General features: G+C 43.9%; 2 protein-coding genes across 2 annotated transcripts in view; one reads left to right on the top strand and one right to left on the bottom strand.

The window, feature by feature from the left end:
* The window catches only part of itga9 (integrin, alpha 9), a gene marked incomplete at its 5' end in the record, with an annotated part of 44,716 nt that extends 37,367 nt beyond the window's left edge, over window positions 1-7,349 (top strand). Inside the window, 3 exons of the mRNA XM_079168275.1 lie at window positions 88-183; window positions 3,647-3,766; window positions 4,950-7,349. Coding sequence (XP_079024401.1) covers window positions 88-183; window positions 3,647-3,766; window positions 4,950-5,048 — 315 coding nt within the window. The 3' untranslated portion in view covers window positions 5,049-7,349. The remainder of the gene's footprint in view (window positions 1-87; window positions 184-3,646; window positions 3,767-4,949) is intronic.
* A 6,881-nt stretch (window positions 7,350-14,230) lies between these two features.
* zc3h6 (zinc finger CCCH-type containing 6) lies at window positions 14,231-22,626 on the bottom strand. The gene is made up of 12 exons (XM_079169469.1): window positions 22,153-22,626; window positions 19,938-20,157; window positions 19,731-19,841; window positions 19,389-19,638; window positions 19,159-19,304; window positions 18,741-18,869; window positions 18,514-18,628; window positions 18,288-18,397; window positions 17,951-18,174; window positions 17,450-17,868; window positions 17,170-17,364; window positions 14,231-16,994 (listed from the first exon to the last, which is right to left on the bottom strand). The coding sequence occupies exons 1-12, from the start codon at window positions 22,236-22,238 to the stop codon at window positions 15,499-15,501; spliced, it is 3,501 nt and encodes a 1,166-aa protein (XP_079025595.1). The 5' UTR covers window positions 22,239-22,626; the 3' UTR covers window positions 14,231-15,498.
* Between the last annotated feature and the right edge of the window lie 359 nt (window positions 22,627-22,985).

Here is a 22,985-nt window from a genome sequence, read left to right as displayed (position 1 = left end):
AAGAAGCATGTCAGAAGCTTGTTCAATTTAGTTGCAGGTTGTTGTGATTCTAATAGTAACAGTAATCCGCCCTCTCTCCACCCACAGGATAGTTCCTCTGTGATCCAGTTTGTGACAAGGGGCAGCGTGCAAGTAAATGACAGGGCAGTGGAGGTGCCCAATGGCCTGCCAGAGGACATTTCTGTGAGTACATTATTAACAGTGAATTCACCCTCTACCTACATTAATTGTAATATTTCAGTCAAATTTGACAGAATGCAAAAAAGGTAAATTATGGCACATAAAATAACTACATTTAACATCACAATTACGTGATATCTAGCTGAGCAGCTTCCGGTAGCAGGTGTTCTTTTTTTGTGTTTAACCACTACTTAAAGGAGCTCTTATCGAATATTTTTATATTAACAATTGGGTCACTATTTTACAGTAGTTGCTTATAATGACAAACCCACAGAATTATCGCCACACCCTACAGCAGCTATTTCCCAGCAGTGGGCCTCAGAGTGCCATCTAGTGTGCCACAGATGTACTGCCGAATGATTTCGATTGATTAAGAAATATATATATATACAGTATATATATAAATATATATAATTTTTTTTTTTTTTACAAAGCTTGTCATTTTTATATCTAAATGTGCTCAAGAATTCACTTAGATAAAAAAAACGTTCAATTAAAATGCATAATTTCAATGATGAGTGAATATCACCACGCCAATCACCAGATATCATCAGGTAGAGACAAGCGTGTTGTGCCACTGTTAGCTAGCTAACGTTCCTTCAGATGCAGTGACACGAAATCGATCGTTTTTTTAAACTAAAAAGTGATGTGGGACACAACCCTGTACCAGTAAAAGCTCCGAAGCATGTGGGGAGGAAATATGACCCTGAAAACATTAAATCTGGATTTATAATGGCAGGCAGTGAAGCGTGAGGGTAAGCAGAATATTTATTTGACATAACAGTTATTTACAGCCAAATTATTTTGTTTCTAATTTATTTGGAAGGTGGTCTTAACAATCAGAAGCTTAAGTTACAAAAGGTGAAGAACCCCTGCCCTACAGTTCCCCGTAGCTCTTTTTAGTGCTCATGGCTCATCGGTTCGGTTCTGCGTCCCACAGCTTGACTTTGGTTCACTCTCACTGCTGGCAGTACCAAACAGCAGACAAACTAAATGAGCGACTCGCTGGTGAACGTAGTGCAGTATTTCACCGCTGAAAACCCAGATATGCAAATCATGTTTTTTGTAATATGTTCGTCTTCGCTGAGTCTAGATTAGCAGCCTTCACCCGGTTTCTCTTGCCACGAATTACAGGCGAAATTGCAGCTGGTGAAGCTGCTGTGTCTTGCTCAAAGGGACTGTGGCAGGGCAGATTTAGGGCATGAATCCAGGCATTCTGATTGAAGGACAGGGTGCTCACATGGCTGTGCTAGCAGAAGAATATCAATAATAAGCATATATATTTATATCTTTAGGTGCACAGTCCATTGTGCTGTGGTTAAACAATCCGTGAGCTGCTGTTGTGAGCCCAGAGGACAGCTGGGGACTGTGGGTATACTCTACGGTGGCACTTCTATCGCCCTCTTTTCGGGGTCCTCAGCTGTGCTCAAGGACAGACCCTCCCCCCCTCTGTTGTTTGCTGAGTGATTGAATGGTCCACAGATCACAAGTGATGATTATATTGAGCACCCAGCATGCTCGCAGTGGGATCTCTCAAGTGATTAGGCTGCTAACCGGGGCTGCGGCCCTGCTGACCCTGAACTTCAGACGTGCTCGGAAAATTCAGACCCGCTATGAATATGTCCATACCATGCTGCTCTTTCAGCACTTAGTGAGTGAGCTCATTCAAACGACTGCTACACTCCCACCTCCCCCCTTCTAGGTTTTAGTAAACACAGTTACCTTTTCCCTCAGGATCCCTGCTGGCTAGAGTACACACTGGAAAGTATGATTTGTGGTCCCTGGTTGTATCGCTCACAGCAAGCCGACTGGTTGTCAGCAGCACGACAAGCTCACTTTTTAATCTCCCTTGACATGTAAACAAACTGACATAAATCTATAGGATTCTGTTGTGAGTACGCAAGATACAAACTTGGTAACTTCACATTCAATTTGACATTCCTGGAATTATCTGATTGCACAAGTTAAACTGGGAAAAGTCAGAGTGCAACGACCAGTCGAGCTTTCATCTGTCCTGCACACACAAGCGCCTCGGCATGCATTACACAGATTCCAGAGCTACGAGTAAGGGGGAGGTGTTAATTTGAGAAACTATTCAACAGAGATTAATCTCCACTTGTCCGCTTGGTTTTGTCTTGCCTCACAGTTGGCGTCTCATGCCACATTTAAGTTCAAAGGATGTTACGGCGCTGTACACTGAAGCAGTGAATTCCTCAGACATTTCTGAAATTGTCCCAGCATACTATGCCGGAACAAATTAGGCAAGATTATCTGACATTTGGGAGATTGCACATTATTTGCCTTTGTTTGAGACCATTCGTAAATATCTACATCTACATCTATTTTATGATCCCTGTGAATGTGATGTTTTCCATTTTAGGCCTGAATGCTGACAGTAAAGCAGGCTTAGCTGTGGTGCAGAGCAATGCAATATTTCACTCGAGTCAAACCGCTGTTAATTCACTGCAAATTATTGCAAGCGATCCAAGTACTTGTGTTGGATATGAATAAATTCACATCAACTTTTCCAAGGACAAAGTCAAAATGATTATTTTACTGTCAAAATAAATACAAGTCATGATAATCAAAGAATCAAAATACTGGAGAGAGAAAATGATTTTAGATTATTATGTTTTTGTCAGCGGAAACGACTTCCCTCCACTTTTAGTTAAGCGTTACAGTGTGCATTGGGTTAAGTGAGCTGAGTTTGCTGTCAGTGACAGATTACACAGCAGGTCAGTGTTCATTCATGTCATGGGAAACAGCCTAAATAGCTCTTATTTATTGTGGAACCAGGCTATTTTTTTTAACAGTTGCCAAGCCTCCCGAGATTTCTCTCAGAACCGTTTAAAGGCGTGACGCTACAAATTGAAAAAGGGGGGTGGATGATGTATTTTTTTGGATAGCACTGACCTCATAAGATGAAGATGTGTTGAGATTGCACACACAGAGCAGTGTATTATGAAACAGTGATGGTCAAGCTTACTGACTAGCTCTAAAACATAAAGGGCAACATCTTGTTAGACAGATGTGCTAGCGCCCTTATTAGGCTGTACTAAAGCTAATGTTAGCTTGTTAACTAACAATGACAATGATAACATGCTTATGTTGAGCGGTTATGATTTTTTTAGCATATTTGTCCAGTAAACACTGATTCTGAATCTACATTGACTTTGACTGTTTTTGTGTTTCTTTTCTACTGAACGAAACGTAAAATAAACTCACTACACGCAGCGACTCTTCAAATCAAGAGTGACACAGCTAAAGCGACTCAAGAACGATGTGTCTTGGTTGTTATTGTTGCACTGCATTGCATCATTAGCAGCACATGACTTTATGATTACTCTTGTGTGTCCCTCCGCCTGTGTGTGTGTGTGTGTGTGTGTGTGTGTGTGTGTGTGTGTGTGTGTGTGTGTGTGTTGTATTTGAGTGTGACTCACTGACTGACGAAAGTGTTGTGTTTCAGCTGGTCTTCGAGGCGCTCCACAGTCAGGAGCCGAAGGGTTACGTAGTCGGCTGGATCATTGCCATCAGTCTGCTGGTGGGAATCCTCATCTTTTTGCTGTTAGCTGTGCTACTCTGGAAGGTAAACAACGCATAAACTCAGACTGTGATGTTTCATTCGTCAACAAACACAAAAGACACAAAACTGCTTGTTTCTCGAACAATATTTGAAGTACATAAGAGATAGTTGCCACAAACTGGTCACAACCGGAGGCGTTGTGTCCGCACAGTATCCAGTTGTACAGACACAGCTGGAGGGGAGAGGTGGGGGTGAGAGCTTGCTTTGGGCCTGTAACATCCATGGAAATGACAAATCACAGACTGGACAATAATTCACACCATACCACTCACATGAAAGAAGACTCTAAAAGGGAAATGGCAATTACACTGATGTCTAGAGGCCCTGTTAGCACAAAACGTCTTTTCTTTTTCGCTGCTTCCTTTTCCGGCGGGAATACCACAGCGAAACCTTGGAATGTAGGTCCCCCCCCCCCCCTTCTTGATCCCCAGGTCCTCAGACTTTGCCAAAATAAACCCAACTTACAAGAGCAGCACATGTCCTGTATTGCTCATTTCAGGAAATGCCTGAGGAGAGTACAGGTCTGTATCAATAAACTTAAGTAGTGAAACGCAGATAAATGAATGGAGTCGTAGTGAAAGAGGCATCATCCCAGTGTGGCTGCCTTGTTTAGACACACACTAAGAATCTACTGCTCTCTCCATGCTTTCATATCTCATTTACGTTACACGGGGAAGTAAAATGTGAATCTGGGTGCAATATTAGTTTTCTAAAGAAATAACACATTTCCAAAGGGAAAGGTTTGATTTGCTTCCATCCATGCCTGTGGTTTCGTGTGGTTTAGCCTATTAACTTCAAATTGTGAGTAGTTAGCGGCACTGGCAGCACTTTTTCAAAGCATACCATTCCATGGTGGTTTAAATTGATTTCCTATCTACCAAACATCCATTGTTTTCTATTTGTTTCACTGCAGGATACATTTCCACTTCTAGATGTTTTTAACTCTAAGATATGTTATAATCCGTCATGATGAAGTCAATTTTAACTCAATAATAATAGCTCAAACCACATGTTATTATTGTATTAATGCAGCTTGAAGAAGAGACTGTTTTTAATAAACTCTCTCATTGGCAATGCCTTCAGTGACAGTCCTGAGAGTCAGCTGCTGAATAACGCTGCTATGTGAAATCAAATCCAGAAGTCAAGCAAAGAAAATCCATTTTTGTTCCTCTCGTTCCTTTAACAGATGGGATTCTTCCGTCGGCGCTACAGAGAGATCATTGAGGCTGAAAAGAACAGGAAGGACAGTGATGAAAGCTGGGACTGGATGGAAAAGAACCACTGAGACTTGTAGTGGGGGTCCCACAGGAGCCAATGAGATTAGGGATTGGGTCGAGAAAGATCCAATAGCACGTGGTCTCGCAGCCCAGCCGCCCCCAGTGGCACCAGGCCCTTCAGTCTTCCATATGTGGAAGAGAAGAATATTCTCCATATTTTTTGGAGACTTGATCTTTTTTTTGTGGATGGTGGTACAGGAAACAGGCTTCTGAAGTGACCGTGTTGCTTGCCAGAGGACACTTGCTGTGGAATTCAGCCAATCTCAAAAGAGGCAACTCTCAGCCAGCGAGAGCGGAGCTGCTGATGGAGACCCACATCCTTACGGGGATGTGGCGACAGCATGAATACTGGTGGACAATAAAACCCTCAGGGCTGTGTTACATAGCAAATTTATTTTTATACATACACTTTAAGCCATATTGTATAAAACTGGGCTTCAAGAAGAGATGGGGTTTTGACGGCCATTATAAACATACTGTATCTCCAGTATGTTTTTCTAAAAGCACTGATGTTTGATAAGAATGAATGCCTTGGCTCCATAGCTTCACTGTTTATGCCAAAGATATGTCCTGTATAGTATATGATTGGAGTCGTTTGTATATTCAGTTCTTCCTGGGAGTGAAAGATTGTATCTTTTCTGTATTATTTCCGCCTTATGAATATCTGGTTTAAACATCTGACTCCCGCTCTCTCCCACAGATAACAAGCCGGAGCTAATTCTGTATTTCAGACCCACACACACACACACACACACACGCGACGATTAAACGCTGTGTCCTCATGTCATCCGCTAGTGTTGTCAGGGTTGTCGCAGAGGCGCTGAGGGCCCAGCAAAAGCGCTCTCTGAGGCCATTAGGATCTAGCTCAGGATGTGGTAATCAACCTCACAGTAGAGTTCTCTATTAACACTTTATTTGCCATGTTTCCTTTATTATCAAGAGGTTGTGAATTATACATTCACATTTCAAGCTTTGGGACTTTTCACAAGCATTCCATTTGTTATGGTCTGGCTTTTAATCAGTTGTTTGTAGGTGTTAAAAGTGGATGTAACAAAGTGATTTTGTCCAAATTTGAATGAACAAATGCTTTGAAAGTGCAATGTGTGGGAGTAGAGTGAATTATCTGACGCTGTTTTTGCAAGGATCTGTTGCTCAGGTATGCAGCTGGCTTTTTAGATGAACCCCCCCAAAGGTTTTCCGGTTCAAGTGGAGACTGAAATATTGTAAGATATGATTCATATACGTCATGACATAAGTCATGATCATGTTTAATTTCCAAAACATTTCCAGACATCTCCTAAGCAGACCATATTTAATTTTACTATTATGTTATTAGTCATTGGGCTTTAGTGTGAAATATGAGATACATTACTCTCCACGGCCAGATGAAAGTCTGCGATGGGAGTCCACCTTCAGTCATTTACAGGGGCCCATGGCATGAGTAATGCCCTAAAAATAGGTGGGAATGTGCTGCACTCAATCACTTCACATAAACGAGCTCTTTGGGGCTCATGGGAAAAGCTCATTTTAAGTCAACATGAAGGAATGTCAGCTCCCCGAATATCTGCCACTATTAAAGTTCACAGCTTCTCAGTACTCACATTTTACCCCACATGTCCTTGAGAGTCTTTTAAAAGTTGGGTTTACAGAACACAGTGAATTACATTTTATATTAAAGGTGCCTAAAGAAATAAGAATATTAACTATTTTATACATTTGTAGAGCTTAACGTTTTGCAGAATTTATCAGTGACAATGGGATTATAATTCATTATATCAAAACAGATATTTTGCAGTAGTCCAGAGTCAGATTAAAACGTGCAATGCCCGAAAAAGTTTCACACAGTGGTGGTAACACACTTTATGGCTCACTGTGATTGCTTGGCTCTCTGTTTTGGGCTGTATGAACCGTTTATTGATCCGATAGCGTTTATTTTATCATTTAATTCCACTGGCATGACAGCATATACTGTACACATTCACGTCCTCCCTCTGATTTTGTTAAACCGATGCTATATCTGTATGCAGAGAAACCGACACTTGACAATTTTTTGAACTGTGATGTTTGTGGACACAGTCAATCACACCGTTATTTGGGGGTTTGGTTCTGAGTATACTACTGTCACTGAATATCATTTTCATTATAGTGTGATGTAGTGTGTATGTTTGATGTTTAAAGTCATGTTGGAGTTGTATATTTATCTGTTGAAAAAATGTTGAGTGAAATTTCCTGACTCTGTATGCTGTTTTTGTCCAGTGTGGTTGTTGGTTATAGTTCACTTCTTTTTTTAAGGTGTGTGGTGCTCTCTGCTGGCTGCTTTGATATGAATGTACACACTACATATAAACTACATATTCAACGTTTTTTCAAAACTCTTTAAACTGTTTTTATATTTGGTTAAACAAAAAGGTTTTTTTGGTCAAAAGCAGCATTCTAATTATAGGGGTCTAATTTCCATCTCATTATGTATTTATATCCTAGAGCTCAAACGATTAGCTGATCAACAGAAAGTCATTCAATTTGTGATTGTTCGTTTGTAAATTATCAAGCAAAAATAGTTCCAGCTTCATAAATATGAGGATTTGCTGCCTTTCAGAGTTACACCAATGTAAATTAACGTCAGTGTATGTATGTCAGTGACTTTTGTTTGGATAAAATTAGCACTTTAAGATGGCGTCATGGAAAATTTGAAACATTTGTAATTTTGACGTAATTTTTCACTTTTTTCTGACATTTAACTGGTGGTGGATTCGGCAAAAGTAGGCCTCTTTTTAACACTCAAAAAATTACTTTGCAATTAATTAAGCTTTATTAAAATACAATGACACACACTTACAATTACGATGTCACAAAGATAGGATTAACTGTTCAATGACAACTAGTCAGGGGAGGAAATATGATTTCAAAAGGTAGGGAGGACACAATTATTAGCACAGGCACACATTCTTGTTTTTCAGATACCCCGACCCGAGGTAGAACAAAACTCCACCATGATTTTTCACAAGTTTGTCACTTTCATATTAACGTGTGGTACTGCACAGGTCTCTTATTCTGAGTGTTAACAATCTTTACTAATATGCTACAAGTGCAACTGTCAAAGAGACAAGACACAATCCTCCTGCTGGGGACTGAGGTTGCATTTTGACCACAGGCAACTTTGGGTTATTATTTTTAATATAAACATTAAATTCTGTATTACACTGTACAAACACTGAACAAACACTTAACCAAAAGGCAACAGGTCAATAGCCTGTAAAAGCACTAAAAATACTAAATGAATAGAATAAAAAATAAAACCTGTCCATATACGTCAAGAAAGAAAGGCAGTTAAACACTCAGCTGGTCAGGTGACAGCAAAAAAAAAAAGCGGTTGCAGTGTATGTGTTTGGTCAGGTGACCCCCAGTTGCTATGAAACACTGATACCAAACACAAGCTCCTCTGTGGAGCACATTAATTATCAATTCAGCGAACGCACCACACTGTCTTTTGACTAGAGAGGATCCTTCTGATAACCATGTCGTCTTTATTTGATCATGGGTTGATCAGGACTGCGGTGGTGGAGCAGGTGGTCGCCCCAATTGCAAGTCATTTATGCCACTTGGTGCTGCTGTGTGACAGTGCAGAGGAACCTGAGCAGTTAAGTCAGCTGGAGGGCGCAGCTCAGGCTGTGGCTAAAGCTACTGGGAACATGGCAGCAGTGGCCTCCAGGTGCGTACATTGGGGAGTTTCCTGAGGTAAAGAAGAGACAGATAAGTGTAATGTATTATCAGATTAACGCCATGGCTCTTTACTTCCAGGCAAATAAGTGACACAGAGGATGAGGTTTTGCACATGGAGATGTCGTCCCTGTTGGAGTCAGTCACTGTGTCTGGACAGCATGTGCTGCTGGCAGCCCAGAAACTTAGCATTCAGCCCAGTTTGACTGAGCACAGAGAGGAACTCATCACTGCAACACAAAACGTCTTCCTGGGAGTGGCCAAAGTGAGTCCTGGTTTAAAATCTGACTGCAAGTGTGTTACTAAAGGCCTACCATTACACAAGAACCTACACATTTAAAAATATACAGACAGAGGGAGGAAACAATGGCTGCGGACACTGACTGATTAAAAGCAAAGAAAGGTTCCAATTGATTCCACAGCTGCAGATCTGCTTTCTACTTTCCCAGAGGTTTGCTTAAATGGGAATACTACTCAATGCAACAATAGGCCAAACTGACGATTCTTTGACATTTCTTTTTACTTTTTCAGTTAATCAGTGCTTAATTTGTGCACACAACTCTAGTTTTAATTTCTAGGTTTTACCTCAGTCGTTAAATTTGATCAGTGACATTATTGCCTGAATAGGTAATAATAATATTCTCACAGGAATACAGTCATGTGTGAAATATGAATAAGCGGCTCTACGTGAGGCTAAAATGTCCGCCTGCTTACATGTTCACCATGATAATGGCAACATTTCAGTCAAAATGGTAGACTGAGCCAATATTGCCCTCCACAGTTCTATGCTGGTAGCATGGCTAAAAAGGCAAAGCAGTAACAACTCCCCTTATCCGTCTTTCCTCTCAGGTTCTGTTAGTGGACGACGATGCTATTGTCAGGAGAGTGGTAGCTGCTGCTGATCGAGTTTTGGAGTCCCTCTCTGAGCTCGGCTCCGCATCAGACATCAAGTCTCTGCTCAAATCTTTCCGGGTGTTTTCTGAGGCTTTGCTTTTCCTCAACAGTCTGACAGTTGAGAGAGCGAATGCCTTACGGGACCCCAGACAAACGAAACAGCTCCTTGATTCCCTGGAGACCCTGAGGAGGTGCATCTCCATGCTGCACACGGCCACGTGCACGACCATCAAACACCCCACTAGCGAGCAGGCGAAGCAAGCCAAGAGGTACATTCTGGACAAGGTGCACAGCACAGTGAGTGACGTTGTTGTGACTCTGAAAAGTGAATGCCACAGTGGATCACTGGGTCCTTGCGGGTATTACACGGGGAGGAGGAACAGTCTGTTGCAACTGCTCACCAGTTCCCCCACCTCCTCACTCCGAGGCAGTGGCTTTGACAGTGTGGTGAGAGATCTTGTGTTTCACTCTATGGTTGTGGCAAACACTTCTCGTAGAGAGCTTCAACAGAGAGTGGTGGGTCATTGTCGTCACATCCTGCAGTTCTGGTCAGACACAAAAAGGATTTTAAAGTCCACAGAGGATGATTCGGAGCAGAGCCTTGAGACTACCTGTACTTTGCTGGTGCAGCAAATACAATTGCTTGACAAAGCTATGACGACTACTGTTCTTCATCAAGTCTTGGACGCATTTCCCACAGCATCGTCGACAGTTGAGGAACTTTTAAGTGTGTCGGGACAGATCCTGGTTGCACATTCTTCTACAGAGATGGATCTGTCCTTTATTCAGTCACAAGTCGAGGATGTCATATCTTCCACTGATAGAATAATCAAAGTGACCAATTTCATCTCAGCCGTCGCTGTTGATGCAAAGAGTTTGGAGAGCGTGGAGAACTCTCGAGTGTGCCTCACGAGGCTCAGGGCTCGGCTCGCACCTCTGTCCCTGGAGCTGGCAGATAACTCAATGCAAACCGTTCAAAAGATTCATGAGGCGTGTGAAAAATGGGAGGAGGAGACTAGTCAGCTTCAGGATGCTCTCAGTGATGTGATGGATGTGAGGGAGTTCACCAGTATTGCTATTGATGAGGTAGTCAATGATCAGCATGGATGTGACTCAGCGTGCAGAGAGCAAAGCTTTAAACTGTTTAATGAACATGCTGCAAACCTTATTTGTCACATGAAGCTGGTGGTTCGCTCAGTGAGGAGGCACTTGGACAGAAGTGATAACCCCATCCACAGGAATGGTCTGCTGGTCCTGCTGAAACAGGTTCAGTCCTCTCGAACCAAAGTGAGTGAGTCAGTCAGAGACATGCTTTTAGGTTCCAGTCTAAATGTGGAGGCATATTCTACTTTTTCAGATAATGTTTCCGGGGCTGTTCAGGATTTGAAAGTGCTCAGAAATGGACTGGACGGCCAACAGCATCCACATCTCCTGAGCCCGCTGCGAGAAGCAGCACGTCAGCCTGAAATCTCACGGCCATGTGTGCCGGTCAAAGACCCCTGTGAACTGAACCTGGGTCATATGATAAGAGGCTGTCCTGTTTTAGAGGTTATGGAGAGGGATTCCCAAACCGAACATGAGGAGGAACACTCACATGAGGAAAGCATAGAAGCAGAACTGGCTCATAAATGTGACTTTGATGATTTACAGATCCCAGCTGTCGCAGTTGAGCCCAAGCTGATCCACAAACCTCTCGAATTTGACCTTTTACCCCTCTTGTACGAAGTTGTGACTGTGACTAAAGGGAAAGACGTGACAGCACTCAACCGGGCCTGCACTGGTGTTTTTGAGCTGTCAAACTGTTACGCCCAAGCTGCAAAGGAAGCCTTGGCCATTGTTGATGCGGTTGATTGTCAGACGTTGGAAAGTTTCAGGGCAGAGCTGGTGTCAATGACTCCGCTGCTCGTCCAGACTGCTCAAGAAACGGCGATGAGCTCCGCGATGAGCACGGAGAGCGTCTACAAGCACAGCACACAGTTTACTGACCTTATCAACAACACCCGAAAGGTTTTACTGCCAGTAGCCGGAACCTGGTATACTGCTGTTTACGCCGAGCTGCAAGGAAATCTGACATCAACGGCAGCCACCGTTACGCGGCAACTAAATGAAGTGATGACTTTATGCGCTGAAGTAGTCCAGCTCTTGACATCGTCTGATTTACCCTCCCAAAGCGACGGTCAAGAAACATTCAGCGCTTTACACAACAAGCTGAACAAAGCCCAAAACAACACAAAGTATCTGATTGAGTTTTCCACCTCGCTGGAGGGACAGGCGGATCAACTAGAGGGACTCTGCATCCTCTGGGGCCTGTCTATTCAGGTTTTGCTGAATTCTCTTGATAAGATTTTGGGAACGTCAAGTGCAATGAACCAGTTGAGCCCTCAGAAACGGCTATCGGCGTTGTCGGAGAACTCGCTTCGAATCCAAGAGGCAGCGAGGTTGACCAGCCTGAGTTGTAGAAGTGCTTACAAATCAAAACAGTTAACAGGATACCAGGATGAACTGAAAACCCTGACTGAGGCCTATCTCAAAGCTGCGGAGGAGCTTGACATCATGCCGAGTGTCATGCAACTTGCAAAATCAGACTTCTTCCAGAGACATCTTTTGATTAAAATCAGAGTGCTTTCTTCTCATTTAAGCAAGGCAAATAATGATTACGACGCGGCACTTCAAAATATTGTCAGCATTGCTCATTTCGCTGCTGAACACTTCAGGGAGCACAACGCGGAGGACGTGGAGCGAAAATTTGACAACGCAGCTCAAGCGCTGTTTGAAAATGTCAAAACTGCGATCAAAAGAGTCGAGGACTGCTCACACTTCATCCGCAACCCACAAGCTCGTTCCAACCTGAGGTCTATCAACGACCGCCTGTCTTTTCAGATCTCAGATATAATCAGCAGGGCGAGGCTCGCGGTAGAGACTCACTATATTTGTGACACACTCAGTCTGGACGTGCAGATACAGTGCTGGTCAGCCAAAGCTCACTATGTGGTGGAGGAGATCCGGAAGCAGGATGGGATTCACCAAGAGGCTAAAGAGCACATCAGGGCTGGTCTACAGGGCAGAACACCTGAGGAGATCAAGGAAGTGTTGGCCACAGTCCCATCTAAAGTCAAAGAAGTGGAATTTCCCTCTGACATGACAATGACATCATGGCAGAGAGGCAACACAGAAAGCACAGATGCTGCAGAACCAAATATTAACGTGGCAATCGTGGCAAAATATGGACCTGGAAATATTGAAAATGTAGGTATTTCATAATTAACAAAATTTTGAATGCAGTTTCCTTTATGTCACAATAAACCATGTCCCTATATTTCTCTACAGGACGCTGTTGGATCTGGCGCATACAAAGAGACTCTTTCGCTGACTTTCACATCCCTTTCTCTAAAGCAAGAAAGTGACAGCTGGGATCCCAAAGACAACAAAATTGTCCAGATGACCAGGAAGATGGCTGACACACTGTGTTACATGACCAAGTACCTGAAGAAGAAAGGCCCAATACTGGTAACGACCAGCAGAGGGCACTTTACTGCCTTGTTCTTGATATTTGCAGGCACCCTCATCCACAATCATTCCATCTTTTCAGAATAAAGAGGCATTTGTCACTGCAGCCAAAGATGTGCTCTCAAACTGCCAGTCGGTCACTCAGTTCATCAGAGTAATTGCCAACCACTGCCTGGATAAACAGTGCGCAGTTGAACTCTCCCTCATAGTTGAGCAGATTCTCACCATCACTAACCAGCTCAGCATCATCTCCAGGTAAGAAGAATAAAAGAGATAAATCACACGCTGAACTAAGCTATTATAAGAAAATAATAATGAAGAAAGTTCCTCATCTCTACTTAGTGTCAATGCTGTAACACCTGGGTGCAAATCCTCTGACGAGATCCTGGTGAAGAACGCACAAAATCTGCTGCAGACGGTCCTGCGTGGGGTCCGCGCCGCAGAGACGGCCTGCATCAAAGTAAATCTAACAACAAAATCAAATCTGTAACGATATGAGGTCTTTTCCATGTTCTGTAGATATAGAAGACACAGCTCAAACTCCTATGTGAACCGTCTGCTGGGCCATCAAAGCGGCACAATGACTCTCTCGTTCCAGGGTTTGAAGCAGCCGGAGCCAAACTCCGACGGTGCAGAGGCTACAGCCTTGTGTTTCCAGTGGAGGAGGAAACTGGAGATCCATCGAGCCCTGCAGACCTCAAACCCAGAGACTGATGAGCTGGGTTTGAGGAAGACCTCCACCCACCCGGCAGCACCCAGTCTCGCCCCGCCAGTTGGCTTCAAGTGACCACTACCCCTTCAAAGCACGAGTGTGTTTGTGTCTCAAGAAATAAGAAGCATCACAGATTTAGTTTTCTATTTGACAAATAATGTGAAACTCACTTAATCCTTAGACGGAGCATTTCAAGGACACTTCAGCAGCGAAGTTTACAATATTTTGTATCAATGCTTAGATTTGATATAATGCGGGACATGTCACTGATTGTATGCGCACTAAAATCAGACAATGCAACTTGATGTGCGACTCTGAAATAAAATATTGTATGTTTTATGTCTTTATTTCAGTTATTCATAGTAAAATCACTGAAAAGTGACAAGCATATGCGTTGTTAAAATGTCATATAGTATTATCACAACCATAACAATCAAACAGACAAAAAAAACATTGTTCATTAAAACACTCAAAAACAGGCTGTACATGTGATACAAAATAGGTATATACAATGTGAAATATGAAAATGATTTTTTGTTTTTGTTTTTCTAAGTACATAGCTTAGTTTTAGTCCAACACGGCTCATCTTAACAGAGACAGGAGCGTCAAATAATACAAACCGACGAGCATTACGCCACCTTAAGCTCACAATATTCACCTTCTGGACACATAACCTCACGAGCTCGTCTACAGTCAACTCCAACAAAATGCAACATTCAAAAATAAAGTCATATTATCTCAACGCAATGCAATGTGACCAGGACAATATTGTCTTTCTTTGTATCATAAACTTCTTTCCTTCTTATTCTGATGAAAACTGTTTAGTCGCTATTTACAAGCTCGTCAGCAGTGAGTGTTTGGAGGAATGACAACTTCAATTAAGTAACAAATAATTAAGTTACTTAATTAGCCGTCATTGCTGCTAAGTTAGCGAGTGAGAAAAGCCCACCACAGTAACTTTACATCCACAAAGCGTTTAGGCCACTTCAAATCAAAAAGGTCCGACGATGTACAAAAACCCAAGTTAAATGGCCGCAATGTTTCAAAAGGACACATTTCCTCTCAGCTGAGTAGCGAACTGTCTCACGTTATGATTATCTGACAAATCACAAACTCATATCAGGGTGTTGAGTAAATACAAATGTAAATATTCAAGAAAACATCTGTTGACTTATTGTGGAAAACAAATCCCTCCATCACAAACGTGAGCATAAACCGAAAGATCTGATCATATAAAAGTGCCTTTAAATAAGGAAATACAAAACTTAAGGGAATTCTTTGTGTTAGATGGATTATTTTGGCTCATCTCTCTGAATGTATAGTGACTGCAGATCTATTCTACAGGGTGCGTGTTCTTCGTGGTAACTATACCAGTTCCCATAGTTTCTTTTTATCTGATCTTTTAAAAACTTACATGAAAATTACACAATGATAAAAAGTCCATGACATACACACTTTCAAAAACACAACAATATCGTGGTTAGGTTAAAAGCATACACTGTGTCTCCATACTGACAGACGTGTGGCACTCCAGACAGTATGTGAATCTATACAGGATCAGTTATATACAGAAATAAATAAGTTAATGTAAAGCTAAATGAAGATGAACAGACACGTCTCTGGGTTGTTTACTGACAGAAAGGGGAAGCAGTGGGATCAAAAGTCTTGAACACGTCTTTAAGTGTCCGGTCGTCTGCCTCCTCCTGTCCATCTTCCTGTTTTGGTTCTTCCTCCATGGCCTCCTCCTTGTCCTGCTCCTTCTTTTTCTCTTGCTTATTTTCTTCCGCCTCCTCTTGTGCTCCCGTGGAGCCCTGTCCTCCTGGTTTGGCCTGCCTCGGGTCAGCGTACTGGGGTCGGATCAGCCCGGCCAGTGCCTGGATGGGGAGGTTATGAACTGCGGGGGGTTTGACCGGTGAGGCAGGAGGCACTGTGGGAGAACTTGAAGGTGGAGGCTGATCCGAGGCCACGTCTGTGCTTTTGGCCTCTTCTAAAGAGCCGCTCCGTTGGGCTGGTGAGAGTGGCGGAGTTTTGTCCTTCTTAGCCGGGAGTTTCAGAATCAACGTCTTTTTGGGAGGCTCTGCTGGCTCCTTCTGACCCTGCTCGCTTTGATTACGTGGATCGTACAGACTGATGCCCCCCAGGATCGTAGTGGGACTCTCTAGCCCTCCACCGGAGGATGCCAGACGAGGGGCATAAGGTGGCAGCCTCTCAGGCTCCGGCTTCACATGGACAACATGAGGGGAGGAGCTAACACTGGCCTTCTGTAGCCTGGGGTCCACGACTCCTCCCACAGAGAAGGGCACTTTCTGACACAGCAGCTTGGAGTCCAGACTCCCTGTGCGCTTGAGTCTGGGGTCCAGAGTCTTCTGCTGACGCGGATCTACAGGTCTTTCAGTGGAGGATCGGGACTCTAGAGATCCAGAGGGCAATCGACTCATACGCTCCTTCAAACGTGCAGCGACCAGCCTGGGGTCAATAGCTGGAGGGCTGGAGACGGGGGGATGGTCAGGCAGGCTTGTTCGGTTCATCTGAGCATCTGCGATTAGAGGCGGGAGGGGCAGGTTGATGGAGTGTTCCTGTTTGGGCACGAGGGACGGGATGAGGTCCTCAAGGCCCCACACCACTGTCTGTGCGAAGGCCGGGCGCTGGAGCAGGATGTCCACCCGTATGTGGCTAAACTGCTTTAACTGGCAACGAGGGTCTCGCAGCACCACATCGGGGCCAGCTTCTAGCGGGATAGGAGCAGCTTTGTCCCTGAGCTCCCTCTCTCCCTCATCGTCCTCATCTCCTGTGGGAGGCTTCTTAGGAACAGCCTGGCGATAGGAACTCTGCTCCATTGGTCTCACCTTCCTGGGGTCTCTGGAGAACCGCGGGTCTGCAACGCCATCGGACTCCTTCTTCATATCGTGGGGTCGCTGTCGAGGGTCTGCCTTCACGCGGGGGTCGCTGGGCGGGGCCCTCTCCTTCACAAGCCGGGGGTCCCCCAGTGCTGGAGCCGCTGGGGCAGTCGGGGGGGGCTTGGACTGAGACTGCTGCATCTCACTCTGCTTCTTGAGGGATTTAAGGATGGAGGAAACACAACTCCCATCCTCCTCGTCGCTCGAGTACCAGTTTGTAGTTTCATCTGCAAAAAAGATCAAATTATAATTTCATGTTTGTAAATTGTCTGTGTATAAGCACCTTGTTTACTGACATGATTGGAGCATTTTCCAGTCCGTGCTCTATTTCTGAGGGGGTTCTGGAGTTTCGTTCCATCTTAATTAAGTCAGCACACCTGCTTCTTGCCCGGAGGCACTTACCTCTGTTTGCATTGTTCTCGTCCTGGCCCTCTGCTGCTCTCTGTGACTCATTTCCCTGTGGATGTGACTCTTGTTGTTGCTGCTGAGTCAGGTGTAGTAAAATGGCCTTCTGTACAGCCGGTGGTAAGGACTGAAACTGTGACTCTGCACCCATCTGCTGCTGGAGGTTCTGCATGAAGGCCAGACCAGGGTCTACTACAAAGAAGCACAATTTTGCAATTTCAGCGAAGCTTAAAAGATAATTAACCTTTTTGCATAACGATATTAATATTACACTGACCTCCTTGTGGACCCATGGCCTGGTTTCGGAGGAAGTTGCCGAAGAACTCTACTGGGTTCTGACCCAGCGATGGAAAAGGGAAGAGACTCTGCAGCATCTGTAGATCTGGTGGAGGAGGGAACGGCGGCCTCGGCATATTATTCGGAGGAATGAGATTGGGTCGGTTTCCATGGAAGGGTGGGGGTTGACCCGGGGGCATTGGTGGTGGCTGCATTGGAAACCTGTGTGGTGGGTGCTGCCCTGGGGGGCTCTGTGGGCCGGGTGGTCCAGCAGAGTGACCCATGGGAACAGGAGACCCAGGGGGAGGAACAGGAAGCGCAGAGGGGCCTGGAGGCACCATATTTCCACTCTGCGTGTCCTCGGAGCCTCCGCTAAACTGATTGGAGCCTTCCCCCTGATTCTGGGAGAAGTTGGATCCGCTGAAAAAAATAATGTGCACAATCAAGTTGAGAAGAAGCTCTTGGATTTGATTTGAGTTTGATTACAGATGATTTTAGTTACCTCAGGCCAATTTTTTGTGCCAAGTCTACAGTAGGTTGAACCGTGATTTCAAAAAGGGAGGGGATCTTCTTCCCCGCTTGGCCGTCTGTAGGACTGCTCTGACCAGGAGTGGGCAGCAACCCCACCCCAGGAGGAGGCTTCGGAAGGGGGGCGATACCCTGCTTTCTCAGATCCTCCAGCTCCAACTCGTCCTCACGGGCGTTCTCCTCCTCGGTGTTAATTATCTGATAATTGAGTCACAAAGCAGAAATAAGACAACCGTTGGCCATTACAGCCGAGTATCACTTGGCATAGAAGGTTTAAAGAGAACGTAAAAAAAACGTTATTTTTGTTTTACCTTATCAAGCAACTCTTTGGTCACATCGTTCAAAGCCTCGTGGGAGAATTTGCAGTTGTCCCCTTGATAACATTTGGCTCCAGTATGAAAGAACTTGCACGGGTATTCATGTGCACTCACCGGTTAAGGAATAGGACTAATTCAAAAAGGTACAATGAGCGTTCACTGAATTATGCGATGCGATTACACAAATGGAATTCAAACACGTGTGCACAGTGAAGGATATTGTGCATGTAAATGCAGTTATCTCCTTTACTGCAGTATCCTTGGAGGTAGAACTTACAAAGTTCCTTTTTCTTATCCGGTATGACGAGCTCATGTTCAAACTTGCACTGTTCCCCCTGTGTGAAGAAAAAATATTTCATCTTTCAGGTGTTTTATGTTTTGTTTTTTTATATATATATTTCAGCGTACATTGTTAAAGCAAGTAAAACCACATTAGCGCTACTATACCTTGATGCATCTGCCCTCCAGGAAATACTTGCAGATGTATCTCCCGTTGTGCTCAACTGTGTGCTGATTGATGAACTCCTTGCTCATAATTGGCCGTTTCTTCTGAAATCCGCAGGAATTTTTTCCCTCCTGCGACACAAAGTAAACAACAAGACGTGTATTTAGTTTTGTCTTCTTCTCAACGTATGCATTAATGTACAGTAGAAAACTGTGTGGTACAAAGCTGAACAGTACGGTCAAAAGCTGAAACCCTGGAAAAAGATAAAAGAAAGATGAACAATATATACAGTACTTTAGCTTGATTCCTCATGACTAATATTACATTTTATTTCCTTAAATATTAGGGGGCATTTGTGGCTTGTATTCTACTAAAATAATATACAACACCAACACATCTGGCTGTTTCAGGGCCACTCACTGGCATCATGTCTTCCATGCCCTGGTCTCCTCCTCGGCCTCGGCCTCGCCCCCCCCACGGTTTGCCCTTCAGCTTCTTGTTGTTCTTGTAGAGCATCCCACGTCCTCTTCCTGGGCCGCTCCCTCTGCCCCTTCCTCTCTGCCCAACTGAAAATGAAAAGTATAATAGTTCAATCTAGATGATGAATTACTACACGAGTGATCTGATTTGAAAAGTGGTTGATTTCATACACTGCTGTTGTTTCATCCCCCTCATGCCTCCTCTCTTCATCTGGTCTTTGGCATGGCGTCCCCTTCCACGACCCTGGGGGACGCAATCCTTTGACTGCGGATACTCGGACATGTCATCTTCATAATCCTCCTCCTCTTCCTCGTAGTCATACTTGTCATCGCTGTAGTCGCTGTATTTGTCAAAATCACTGCTCTTGTGCGGCGGGGACTTCTGGGAGTTGCCATGGCCGCCCTTCGAATCCCGTCCGTGCTGGCACGTCAAACGTCAAGAGAGAGGAAAATGTCACACAATAATGCCTTCGTGAAAATGACGCTTCAGCATGCCAGCGGCGGTGAACTCACCTGAGAGGACTGGCCATCGGATCCCTGGCTCTTCCGGTTTTTGGGTCTTTCCGGTCGGTCGAAGTCAGAGTCGTAACTGTCCGAGCTGGAGCTGCTGGAGGGGGAGTGGTGCTGAGGAGAGTGCAGAGGGGACAATAAGAACACAATATTAAAGTGAATTATCAAGAGTAGTTCAAACTCATGCCTTCATGAGGTATTGTATCTTACTTTCTGTCTGTCGCGCCTCCTCCTTTTGGACCTCCTCTTCTCTCTGGTCTTTTTGTATCTTTTCCTGGAGTGCCTGTGAGTCTTCTCTTCCTTCTCTTTACCTTTGTCCTTTTCCTTCTCTTTGTCTTTGTCTTCATTCACCACTGCAGCCTCTTTGTTCTCTTCTTCAATTCCAATCCCTTCATCATCTATTTCTCCATCTTCCAGTTCGCCGTCCTCCCTATAAAGAGGAAAACGGTCAGTAGAATGAGTACAAGTGTATTTATCAGCCTGAGGCATAATTCAAATGTAGTTCACTTCATCAGCAAAACATCTGATGAGCAAATAATCCAGAATCACCTGCTGTAATGATTTCATAAGAACTTTCATGATGTATTTTCCCTTCATTTGGAGTAAAGTACTAAATATCACACCAGACAGTTTGCAAATTGCCCGAAGCCTTTCCTGCACTAAAACATCTTATCAATAATTAAAGGCTTAGTTTTGATTTCCTGTGAACCAGTGTGTGGTTATTTCATGAAAGCCAATTTTAATTCTCTGATTTATGAGTATGATTTAGGCCCACATAAAACCTTAATGACAAAGGTCCATAATTACTGCAAAGTAAAAGCAGGTTATTCTTATTTAAATAGTACAATATCATTTTATAAATTAAATATTTTGATGGGATGTCCAACAAACACCGTCTGGCTGAAAGGCCTGAGCGCTGCTGTAGGAACATTTCAAGGGCATAATTGCAAGAAATGTAAACATGTAACAGAAAGGAAATGTTCCCAGGAGCATCCGATGCTGGACACTGGAATACAATGAAGTTAATGTTTGAAGACACAAACGTCCGTTATTGTGATGAGAATTTGGGGCGTTCTTTCGATGACTATGCTGCAGCACCCATGACCCCCGTGTCTCTGTCTGCAGTACTTCAACGTACTACGATGAGTACTTCACATCCACGCTGTTTGTCGTCATGTGTCAAGACAGGACATGTTTGGGTTTATTTAGATGGTTAACTTATAACACGACCCTTTGGCAGTCAAAAACAAGCGTTTATAACACCTGGTTCACAGTTAAACCCATGCATGTACCAGCTGATATACGTCAATCATTCACACTGTTAATATTATTTTTGTAAAATGTAATGTTAGCTGCTTTAAACTATATATAAATATATATATATAAAATGCAGGTTGGAGCATGAAACAAAAACACCTTGCAATGGGAAAGAATGTTCAACACCAGATGAAGGTCACCAGCTCCCTCTTCCTCTGACACAAGTGCAAATCAGGCTTCAACCGGGCACCCTTCATAAAGCCACCTGATACCTACAATTATTATTTACTCCAGTTAAAGCAGCGGAGACCTAAAGATTCAATATGAAACATTTGCCAATTCAAATATCTTTTGGGGAAAATTGGCATAAACGTACTCTTTCCTGTTGTCACATTTAACCAAAACCATGTAAGTGAAGACTGATAAATATAGGAAACTACTTCATACTAGCATCACTGGTAGAATACGTATCCCCAGCATACCCATCAACTTGTAGGTGCAATAAAACAACAGTTCTCTTTACTGAGCACAACTATTAGTCCACCAGCTTTTGCTCCAACCAAACACTGCACCAGCTGTTTCTTCTTCTTTGCTTGAACTTAAATCACCTGGTGAAATATGTGCTTTAACGCTAGCAAACTATTGACCCTGGACAATCCTGCAAAGCACAAACAGAACCCTTCCAGAGCACACAGGCCCGTGTCCAGCAGAAGCACACAGTAATCTCTCCACCCTGCGTGAACCCTGTCAGCAGCACTGCAGTACCGCCAGGTGGCCGGTAGGGGGAGTACAGTACAGAGGATGGGCGTGGCTGTGCCGTTTACATCACAGCCGTTTACATAGTCCCCCTGCAGTTGGCAACAATGAAGCCCTGAATTCATCCACAGAACCACAACAACACAAACGATGAGGTCTGCTATCTTGCATGGAAATGATCGTGGATGAGTCTTGTCGACACTAGGCTATTTGGACGGCGGTATTCACTTGCACCAAAGAGGCATGCAAAGATGTTTTTTTGAGGGGGGTGGGGGGAGAAACCGTGGACCCTAGACCCCTGCAATTCATCGTTAAATGAGGAAAACAGTAACACAAGCACGTAGACCCACCACAGCACTCAAAAACGCACAGATGAGCGTATTAAGAATATTGCATAAGAACGTTACTCGACCTTTCATCCCCTGCAAGCTCAGAGTCTGTCATGTTTTTGTCAAGAACGGGGGCTGGGGGACTGGAGACAAGGCTCACAGAAGCCATTGGAAAACGGATCTGCCTCCCTTCTCTCCGGTACAAAGAGTGAATTAACTCAGTCACTCAAGGAGACGTTGGGTTGTGAGAGATGCTGGAAGATTTCAGACTGGAAAAAACTCACGGTGTTACATGTCTCGACAGAGACAGTAAACGGACACTGTCCTCTTTCATGTCAATGACGTTTTAACTCTGTGAGCACAGCTTGATGCCCCGCTTTGCTAATGTCCCGTCGGTTGACAGCTGCCATGGTGAAATAGAGGAGACGGAGGGAGGAACAGACAGAAATGTAACCATGTTCGTAGATTTCAGCATCTTCATAGGGTTTCTCAACAGGGACATCATCTCAAAATGGCTTCTGAGGTCTGCAGCACATTCCTAAATCATGTATTCCTCCATGTATATATATAGTCCTTTAACGATCAATCTAACGTGATGGCAACGGATCCTCGTCTGCTATTGGTCAGACATTGCACTGGTGACGACAGCTGCGATTCTTATTGGTTCAGAGCAATGTCAGTTATTTTCAACATCTGCAACAATGAAGCGGATACGACGCACATCTTTGTCCTTTGTCAACGTTTTAATTTATGAATGTGTGTATTACGCAGTTACAACAACCCGAGTTTCTGATTTTATATTGTTTTTATTTTAACGCAAAACCGCTGAAGTCAATTCCCTTCATCGTGTTTTTAGTGGATACGTACGTCGTCCGTTGTATGAGCTCAGCTTCACGCGCAGTCTTTTCATTGACCA

This window comes from Pholis gunnellus, assembly GCF_910591455.1.
Source record: "Pholis gunnellus genome assembly, chromosome: 11".
In the NCBI taxonomy this organism is placed as follows: domain Eukaryota; kingdom Metazoa; phylum Chordata; class Actinopteri; order Perciformes; family Pholidae; genus Pholis; species Pholis gunnellus.
The sequence above is the reverse complement of the archived record's forward strand: the minus strand, read 5'-3'. Positions and strand labels throughout refer to the sequence as shown.

Excerpts from the sequence above, each read along its gene's own strand:
- zc3h6 (XM_079169469.1), bottom strand. The coding sequence starts at position 22,238 with ATGGCTTCTGTGAGCCTTGTCTCCAGTCCCCCAGCCCCCGTTCTTGAC. Across the intron at positions 19,305-19,388 it reads GGGGATGAAACAACAGCAGT|TTGGGCAGAGAGGAAGGGGC; the intron begins GTATGAAATCAA and ends TTTCATTTTCAG. Across the intron at positions 18,629-18,740 it reads TGGAGGGCAGATGCATCAAG|GGGGAACAGTGCAAGTTTGA; the intron begins GTATAGTAGCGC and ends TTCTTCACACAG.